A 10,057-nucleotide genomic window follows, 5' to 3' on the forward strand; every position below is an offset into this window, starting at 1 on the left:
GGTCCCCTTCCTGAACTGGCCCCACCCACCCTCCTTTCTGTAGCACCAGGCAAGGCACACAAGGTGGGCGGTACTCGTGTCCACATGGCCTTGAGTGCAGGCCAGGGTCACCTGTGTCCACTGCACATTGTGGACAGAACAGCCCAGACAGCAGGCACTGACCAGGGACCTAAGATGAGACTGGAGTTGGGATCCCCAACTCTGGCCCTGTCGCCAGGCGTGGGCTAGCTTCAGCTTCTTCCTCCGTAAACAGGGACCCCGGGTCCCTGTCCAGAGTACTGCCACCAGTGCAGAGGCCACAGATGCCTCCGCTGTGACTCCTGGGAACGACCACCTGGCCCCTCCAGGCAGCTCTGGCTGGCTGACCCCACAGGGACAGTGGGCACTGCACCCTGACCAGTTAGCTCACCAGACCCCTCTGGGTGCTGGCCGAGCCCCACAAAGTCGGAGGCCACTGCGGCCCGGCCAGTGAACGCACCTGTCTTCCTCAGAGGGAAGTCGTCTTTGGCGTCGTACATGCCCAGGACGGGGTGGTTATAGGAGGTGGACACCCCGCTCTGCGGGGGCGAGCTCTGGTCCAGTGAGCTGTGCTGTGTCTTCCTGGGGGCAGAGAGCCAAGGGACAGTCAGTTCATGGAGGGATACCTGCCTCCCTCTGTTCCCCGCCACCTGGAGAGTCTGCACAGAACCCCATCACTGACCGCACACCCTGCAGCCAGAACGGGTGGATCAGGTGGGCAGGGCTGCACCTGTACTCTGCCCCATGTCCCTGGGATGGCGCTGCCCTGCCCTGTCCCCCAGCTACCAGGCGTCATCCTCAGAAACCCAGGGGGCTCCAGGCTTAGGGATCATACGGGTCGGGGAGGCTTGGGCAGTGGATGCTGGTGTATCTGGGTCCTCTCTGCCTCCAGAGAGCAGGGCCATGCCCCAGGCCGGCCGGTGGGCCACTCGCCTGCCGAGAGCAGTCTTTGCCTAGCAGCAGGGGACCGTCCCTGTCTTTGGAGGCAGTTACCGACCCCATCTGCCACAGGAGACTTCTCTGTGAGGGCTAATCCCCGTGCGGACTGCCAGGTGGCAGACAGGGTCCTTTGGGGGCTCTCGTTGTGGTGTGCCCCTAGATTGATTCTGACCCCTGTGGCCGCCCTGCATCACTGGGCTCTCATCGTGAGTGTCTGACCACCCGGTTGGCCAGGCCTTTCTCCTGCCGAGTGACCAGAAGGTTCAAAGCATTGGGCCAGCAGCCTGGCTCCACTGCTCCTCCAAACGGATAGGGGGTGGGGGGGTCCCTTCCTGAGGCTGCAGGAGGGCGGGGCCACAGGCCCGTGTGGTCCCGATGGCTGCCAGCACTACAGATGCCCCTGCTTGTCACCTGCTTTCTTGGGAGCCCCCTCACCCCCACCCCAAATTCTGCAGGAAACCGAGGACGTCATGAATTCGGTGAGCCTGTAAACGGTGCAATCAGCTCCATGACTTGAAACACACTTGCCGGCGGCCTGGTTTGGAATCAACCAGGTGGCTTATTTGGATACGGACCCTCCACTTCCACACACCTGGACCAATCTGACTTCAGAAGACCAGCCCTTCAGCGCGCACAGGTGCACATTTAAACCAGCCCTTCAGCGCGCACAGGTGCACATTTAAAGATCTGAAGGCGTGTTCCTGTCCGGGCTGGGTGACTGGGAGCTGGCTGCTCCTTGGCCCCCACCCCGTTCCATAGGTGGTGGTGTTGACTGCTGAGGAGTTGGCTCTGACCCACAGCGACCCTGTGCACAACAGAGCAAAACAGTGCCCGGTCCTGTGCCATCCTCATGCCTGAGCCCACTGTTGCAGCCAGGGTCTGTCCATCTCGTCCAGGGCCTTCCTCACTTTCACTGCCCCTGCAGGGTTCCCTTCTCCTGGGACTGGTCTCTCCTGATACGTGTCTAAAGGACGCGAGAGGAAGTCCCGCCATCCTTGCCTCTAAGGAGCACTCTGGCTGTGTTTACAAGACAGGTCTCTTTTTAGCAGGTAGAGATGCACTCTATCTTCTCCAGCACCATGATTCAAATGTATCGATTCTTCTTTATTCAGGGTCCAACTTTCACAGGGTGTATACCACACTTGGGTCAGGGGGCCTCAGTCCGCCTCGCTCTTCAACACCAGAGACGGGTCTCGTGCGCCGGTCGGCCCTCTGCAGGCTTTCCCTTCATGAGAGGCTGTCAGGCTGAGTGTGAGGGCCTGTGAGCCCGTGCGTAGGAGCCGCGGAGCCCGGGGCTGGTCCCTCCCACCTGCATGTGCTGCTGTGACACTGCCCAGGGCCTGGGGCGTCGGGACTGAGGGCAGGGGGAAAGGCCTGGAGACCCTCCTCCGAAAACCAGCGGTGAAGACGCCAGGCATGACAGGGTCTGCCCAAGGGTGACCACAACCAAGGCCCGTCGGGAGCAGCCGTGGGCGGGGGTGAGTGGGGCGTTGGAAGGCTGAGCTGCCACGTGCTTCCTGGGCATGAGATCCTGCATCTCCTGCTGTGCAGCCCCCTACCCCACCGCCCGTCCCTCCCCAGGGCACTCAGACACCAGGCCCTGCGGGCGGTCTTTCTCTCTTTGCTGCCCCTGGAGCAGGGTGCCCAAGTGCTGGCACTGCCCCTGACAGGTCACGCTTTTGGTTCGGAGGTCCTGGTTTCCATGCTCCGGGAAGCCCACCCTGCTGGCGGCCCTGGAGCACCCCCATGGCTCTGGGCTCCATGGCTAGTCTGGGATCCGGGGGGCTGCTGGCCGGGGACAGGGGCGGGAAGTCACACCCAGCCTGCCGCCTACGGGCCATCTGAGAACAGATGGCCATCGAGCAAGAGGGGCCTGCTGGGGAATTTGAGAGGCCTCTGGTGACATCACAGGGACACAGGCTGCCTCCCCGGATTCACCTGAATCTGATCCCCATTCCCATCGTTGCTACTGCCCCCATTCTGGAAAGGGGGTGTGCCCCGATGCCACTAACCTGGGGTCATGCCTCGTCCTAAGCAGGGATGCTCTGGGGTCACCCTGCTCACAGGGAGCCTGAACCAAGGCCCTGGGGAGGGCCTGCTCCTGACTCTCTGAAACCCCTCTGTACCTCCTCACCAAGTGCACCCCCAGATAGCCCACCTCCCCGCTGGGCCCAGAAGAGGCAGGATGTGTGCTGGGCTCTGTCCCAGGATTAGGAAGGGGCTCTGACTCCAATCCAGCACAACCTCCTGACCGAGCCCACTGAGCATGGGCAAGGCGGGACACGAGAGGGCCAGGTACCTGCCACGGGCAGACTCCACTGGGTCAGGTGGCGCCCAGGCCTGGGGCGCGCCACGGTGGGGGTGGACCCTCAGCCGCCCTGCACTCACCCGTACCAGTAGCGTGGGTCACTGGAGACGCAGTGGTTGAGGCTCCGGTGGGCCAGCGCCTTCTTCTTGTTGAGGACAAACTCCTGCAGCTTCATCTTCACTTCCGTGCTGGCCACGGCACCTGGCACGGGAGAGCAGACGGTGAACGTGTGGGCTGGCCGGGCTCACAGTGGGGGCCCTCCGCCCAGGAGCAACGGCTCAGGGGGACAGGCTGCCGGGCCCTATGGTCACGAATGCCATCTGTCACTGTCTTGTCCACAGACCCTGCTGTCGGGGTCACTATGGGGTCTCCGTGGGACCAGGAGTCGCATGTTCAGACTGCAGCCCTCGGGCTTTGTCTGCGGTGTCCATCGGCATTAGACCAGTTTCCACAGTCCCACTGCCCTCCCCGACAGTCCGCCCCGCTGTGCGTGTTCACTGCCAGTGGTGCTCCCACTCCCAAGTGCACACTCAAACCCCCCCAGCCCACTGGAGGCGAGCCTGTTCTGGCTCACAGCGACCCAACAGGGCAGGGCGCCTGCTCCTTAGGGGTCCTGTGATGGTCAGTCTCCAAGGGAGCAGGCGGCTTCATCTTGCCTTCAAGGAGCGACAGGTGGCTCTGAGCTGGCCAGCTGGCCAGCTTGGCCCCTGCTTCACCAAGGACCCTTTCCCAAGTCCACTCCAAGTGAGTGAGGTCTCCCTGAAGTCCCGCCTCCATGGCATTAGGAGAAAGTTAGGAGAAAACTGCAGGGCTACAATCAGGCGTGGGATAAACGTTTACAAACAAAACAAAACTTCGTACCAAATATGCGGCAAGAAGCTGAGAGACGTGTGGCTGGGGCCGGCTGTCCCCATGCTGGTGGGACTCACATGGCCCCACGGACACCCCGAAAGCCGGGATGTGGGTCTCCCACCATGGTGTGGCTGAGGGAGGCATCCCCTGCTGGGCTGGGCTGGCCAGGGCTCCCACGGTGAGACCACGCCGGAGGTCTGCCGGCCAGGTGCTGCCTATCACACACCCAGACTGGGCACAGCTGATTATTGATAATCAAACACAGCCACCCACACTCACAAAGGGGCCCGTGGACGGGAGCACTGAGGGGGGCAGGGAACATTTCTGAACCCCAAGCACACTGCAGACCTGGCTTCGGGCTGCCAAGAAGGCTCCTGTGGTCCAAACGGCCGTCTCTGCCTGTTTTGGGAGCTGTGAGATGATACTTTATTCATTCTTGGTCAGCAAGGGGGAAGTGGTTCACTGCTGACCACGCGACAGGCCCAAGTTCAACGCACAGTGGCCCCACAGGCCAGGGAAGAACAGCTCCCTATGTTTCCCAGAGGGCCAATCTTTAAGGCCTCATCTTTATTCCCGGGGTGGCTGGTGGACTTGAACTCATGTGCTCATGTCAGCAGTCTATGACTTGACTCGTGGCACCAAATCCGTGGCCTCGGAGTCAGTTCTGACCCATCACGAAGCGCTGGACTGGATTCGGGACTTCCCGTCACAGTGGCTCAGCCTTTCCCTGACGGCACCGTCAGCTTGCTCGCGGAGACTCGGGCGGGCGGTTTCAATGTCCTTGTCCTCGGGTGCCATCGAGTGGGTTCCGACCCACAGCGACCCGTGCACTGTGAGCAGAACAAACCCAGCGCCGTCCTCATGATCTCAGTCATGTCCGCCATCGAGGCAGCTGCGGTGCCGGTCCAGCTGGTCGGGGGCCTTCCTCTTTTTCGCTGCCCGTCTACGTTCCGCTGGGAGCAATGACGGACATCACCCTTTGCTGGTCAGTCATGCACAAACCAAGGACCAGGCGCTCGGGGTTGACATTTCAGCGCATAATTTTGTATCCCTCCTCCCCAGACCCAAAGCACACAGGTGCACGTCGAGGGCGTAGCAAGCGGAGGAGAGGGACGGGCAGGGGTCCTGGGCCTCAGTAGAGCACACGCCAGGTGGTATGCCCCCCCCCGCCCCCCCGTGCTGGGCATCAGCAGCCAGGGGTGCACATGACCCTACTCCCTCACAGGCTCCCGTGGGGACAGCTGCGGGGGCGGGGAGAGCCCACGGCATGACACACAGCTGGCTGCGAGCCAGGCCAGGCTGGGCAGCGTGTGGGTCCTGCTGGGGAGCACGGAGAGGACCATGGACACTGGAAGCAGCCCAGCCAGGGCTCCCCTTAGAGGTGAGGACAACGACAGGCCATCTCACGGACTCCAGTCCCTGGAGAAGGACACCATGCTGGCAAAGTGCAGGAGAGGAAGGCTCTCAGCAAGATGGATGGAAGGACACCGTGGCTGCGACGATGGGCTTAGATGTGACACCTGTGTGGCGGTGCAGAACGGGGCGGGTTCTGTTCTGTGTGTGGGGGCCACCGTGGGTCTGGAAGGTTCACTGCCACTCCCCAGGCAGCAGGGGTTTTCAGCCGTGAAAACCACCCAGGGGAGGCTGGGGGTCAAAGCGCTAGCTAGTGCTCAGATCAGGGCCCCTGATTCTGCCACCTTCACTGCCTTCTGTTCCCAGCAGCAGGGCATTTCCTGGGCCCTGAGAGCCGCCTCGGACTCTGCTCTTCAAGTGCTTTTCAGGCTGAGACGTGAGCGGATGGTCAGATGAATGCAGCCGGCCAGGACTCTGATGTGACCAACTCCGCCCCAGTGAGGCCGGTGAGGGCTGGCCAGGCCATGCCCGGTGCAGGGGCCGCTCCTGAGCACTCCCGTGGGGTCAGTGGGAGAGGAAACAGAAAGTGACTTTAGAAGTCAAACCTCTGGTCCCCTCTGAGCCCTCCCACTTATCCACAAAGTGAAAGGAAATTCCCATGGACACGAAGATGACCGAGACAGCGCCGGCCACACTACACAGAGAGAGGGCACCGCAGTCCCTGGGGGCGTGGGCTCCTGCTAGACCGCGAGGACTGCAAGACGGCGGACGTGTCCCGTGGGCATGGCCTTCCGATCTGGCAAGGATTCCTTAGAGGGAAAACATCAATTTTACAACCTCAAGATGAGGCGGGGGAGACAGATCCCCAAGTCTCCAAATGAACCCTTTTCCTGACAGGCGGTCAAGAACACAAGACTCCAGAGGAGAAGAATGTGGTCTGAGAGGCTGAGGCCCCCCCACCCCACCTGGTTCTCAATCCAGCAGCCTGAGGGCACCCCGAGTTCCACAGTGAATCAAGCCAGGCCTGCATCGCCGCACATTGCTCCTTACGTCGGAGCCCAGCGTTGCAGCCGCTGTGTGCGCCCACCTGGCCCAGGGCTTCCCCTTCTCCCTGTCCCCTCTCCTTTGCCAAGCACGATGTCCTTCTGCAGGGACTGCCTCTGCTGACAGCATGTCCAAAGTATGTGCGACGAAGGCCCACCATCCTTGCCTCTAAGGAGCGCTCGCTCTGGCCAATTTTTCCAAGACAGATGTTTGGTTTGTTGGCAGCCCAGGGCCCATCGTCCTCTCCAGCACCGTCATTCACATTCATTCGGCCTTCCTTGGTCTTCCAAACCAGGTGAATTCAAACCGCAGCCACTAAGACTGCACAGGAGACCTGGCCCAGAGACTAGGACGCTCTGTCTGAGGGCTCCAGAGCCACTCCGGTGGCCAGCGAAAGCAGGGTGCAGGCCAGAGGGAGGAGGGATCAGAGAGCAGAGCTCTGTCCAGGTTGGGTGGACTTTGCCCCACAGGTCCCTCCTGATTTGAAGGTAGACCACAGCTGGGAACTTCGAATTGATCCCCAGTAACATGTCGACACCCTCACCGAGGGCAGACCCTACTCAAGCTGACATCCCCATGGGCTTCACACTCAGGATCCAATCTACTGCCATCGAGTAGATCCTGATTCCCGGCTCCCCTACAGAGCAGAACTTCCCGGTGGTGTTCTGAGGCTGTACGGCTTTCTCCCGCAGAGCGGCTGGTGGGTTTGAACTGCTGACCACAGATGCTTTTGAAGGAGGAAGTCTGAAATGTCCTTGAAGGCATTAGAGATGGATGAGAAGCCCTCCAGGGATTGACAGAGGACCAACTGAAACCCTAAAAGCAAAACAAGGCGATGAAGCACTGGACGCCTTGCTGGTCGACACCAACACATCTGGAAGACAGCCACTGGGCCACCAGCGGGAAGAGGCCCGTATGTGTGCCCCAAGACAAGGGAGCCGAGGGAATGCCAACACTCTCGCCTAATATCACTACTAGCTGTGTTAGTCTGGGTTGACTAGAGAAACAAATTCATTGACACTCATATGTGACACTCATGTGTATATCGAAGAGCAATTGTCTGTTGAGAAACCAGCCCAGCCCAGTCCAGATCAAGTTTATAAGTCCCATATTAGCCCATATGTCCAATACTAGTCCATACAGTCCTCTCTAGACTCACGCAGCACATGCAGTGATCCTGAACGCAGGAAGATTACCGGGCACTGGGTAGACGGTCTTGTGGACCCAGTGGTGGTGGAAGCATCTCGGCACTGGCGTGGGTCTTCACGTGTCTCCTCCAGCTCCCTGACTGTTTCCACAGCAGGAAAGGGAAGGCAGAGAGAGAGTGGGTCTGGTCTCCAGTGAGCAATTTATCGACTGCATGCCTCCAAATGAGGTCATCGAGCTGCGACCTGGTTGACAGGCTAGACTCCGCCCCTTCGCTCAAGTTGACGGATGATGTCACTGCCACGGAGCCGCCGTAAGTAAAGTGCTGCAGAAGATCTCCCAACACTTGCAGGAGCACATCAATCAAGCTGCATGTACGAGAGGACCTGGCACAGGGAGTATCACTGCTGCCGTCACCTGGATCTTGGCGGAAAGCAGAGAACACCAGAAAGATGCTCACGTGTGTTTCGTTGACTGCGCATGGGCACTCGGCTCTGTGGGTTGTGACAATGACAATGGGTGGCCTTGAGAAGAGTGGGCATTTCACACCTCATGGTGCTCGCCTGGAACCTGTTCCTGGATCAAGGGCAGTCATTGCAATCAGGAAAGGTGAGGGTCAGAGTCCCATCCCTTCACGGTACTGAACCCACCACGCACCGAGCAGAGAACCTGAGAAGCTGCATGGGAGGAAGGACATGGGCCCCGATCGCAGGAAGGCTCCCTAACAGCCTGCGAGAGCAAGGAGGCCTCGAGGCCCTTACTGAGGAAGACCACAGACCGCAACTCACGGCAAAGAATCAAACAGCCTCACAACTGGGCCAACAGACAGCATCATGGGACAGAGGAAACAGATCTCTCAGGTTCGATCGGCTCAGATCGATTGATCCTCCACACGCTTCTCGGAAGCAGCAAAGACATCAAATGACATCTCACACTGGGAAAACCTGCCGCCCAAGTCTTCTGTAAAATGTTAAGGAGCTAGGATGTTGCTTTGAGGACACACATGTGCCCAGCCCGTGCCATGGCATTTCCAATCATGCCTTACTGGCATGGAACCTGGACGGTGACTGCTAAGGAAGACGAAGAAGAGGTGGGGTGTTTGAACAAGAGCGTGTGGTCCTGGTGCAGCCTATTGGATGGATGGGCAGGAGAACCGGCAGCTCTGTCTTGGAAGGACGGGCAGAGGGATCCTTAGAAGGGAGGATGGGGAGACTTCGTCTCGTGTGCTCTGGACTTGCTGCAAGGAGGGCGGTCATTGGAAGAGGCCATTATGCTTGGTAAAGTACAGGGTCCGTGAAGAAGAGGTCTCCCTTGGGTGGGGTGGGCAGGCACCTCGGGTGGGCACAGGGCACCAGCTGAGAGGGTGGCCCAGGGCCAGGCGGTGCTTCTTCTGTTGTGGTCATGATGAGTCAGCGTCACGTGACAGCAGCCGACAAGTCCCCTGCTCCCGAGGGAGGAGCGTGACCCGGGAGCACAAGAGAAAGCTGTCCCACGGGTCCCGGGGCGTCCATGACAGTGACAAGCCATCGCACGCAGTGAAAGGCAGCTGGGGAGAGGTGTCCCTGGGCCTCCTGCACCGTGGGAGGGGCCTGGAGCAGCATCAGCCCCGCAGCTGCCCGGCTCTGCAGGGACGCCCGGGCTTTGAACTGGACACGTGCTGCAGCCAGGACAGGACCCCTCTGGGTCTGGCCCTTTCGATTCCACAGTGAAAACCGGCAGATCAAGAGCTTCGAGAGGAGGCCCCGGGCCACCCTGGCCCTGAGACGCAGCGCAGTGGCTGTGGCTGCTGTTGGCAGTTGCCGACCCGGGGCTCAAACTCACAGCGACTCCCTGCCCACCAGGATGGAGCCGTCCACACAGTCTGCCTCAGGCCGCACCGTCAGACAACAAATGAAGGGCACAGGGCAAGTGTGACCCTCGCCCTCCCCATCACTGCACCAGGGGGGGCTGCGTGTCCCCTCAGTCAAAGGTCGTCCTCTCCCGGGAACGCCTCCTCAAGGACTCGCAGAGCCACGGTGACATTCCACAGCCCTCTGGGCTGCTGCAAGGTCTGAACGGGTCTGAACCCCAATGCCGACATGGGTACTGGCGTCCAAGCAGCAGGGACACTGCCTCATGTTCTTTAATGGCACTCATCAAGCCGCCTCAGCGCACTGTCCCTCCTGGGAAGTCCAGGGTCAACCCTGTGGCCCCACAAAAAAGCAGCCTCGGGCCTGGCTTCCCCATGGGCACCACCCTTCCTGTGGGGGTGGGACACCCTGCTGCTGCTACAGCCTCCAAGGCAGGAGTCCCAGAGCCACCCTCTGCACTGTACCCACACTCACTGTACTGGGCCTTCCCCCTTCCCCACACTTGCTCTCCTGGTCCACCCCCCACCATGCTCACACTGTCCTCATC

General features: G+C 60.4%; 1 protein-coding gene across 1 annotated transcript in view; it reads right to left on the reverse strand.

Annotated features, from left to right (window-relative positions):
• Nucleotides 1-10,057, reverse strand: part of HDAC4 (histone deacetylase 4) — a 108,282-nt gene that overhangs the window by 29,658 nt on the left and 68,567 nt on the right. The window contains exons 5-6 of the mRNA XM_045294467.1: nt 3,346-3,466; nt 479-600 (exon numbers count right to left, since the gene is read on the reverse strand). Coding sequence (XP_045150402.1) covers nt 479-600; nt 3,346-3,466 — 243 coding nt within the window. The remainder of the gene's footprint in view (nt 1-478; nt 601-3,345; nt 3,467-10,057) is intronic.

This window comes from Echinops telfairi, unplaced genomic scaffold (assembly GCF_000313985.2).
Source record: "Echinops telfairi isolate 266 unplaced genomic scaffold, ASM31398v2 ScPeMD7_3;HRSCAF=10, whole genome shotgun sequence".
Lineage (NCBI taxonomy): Eukaryota > Metazoa > Chordata > Mammalia > Afrosoricida > Tenrecidae > Echinops > Echinops telfairi.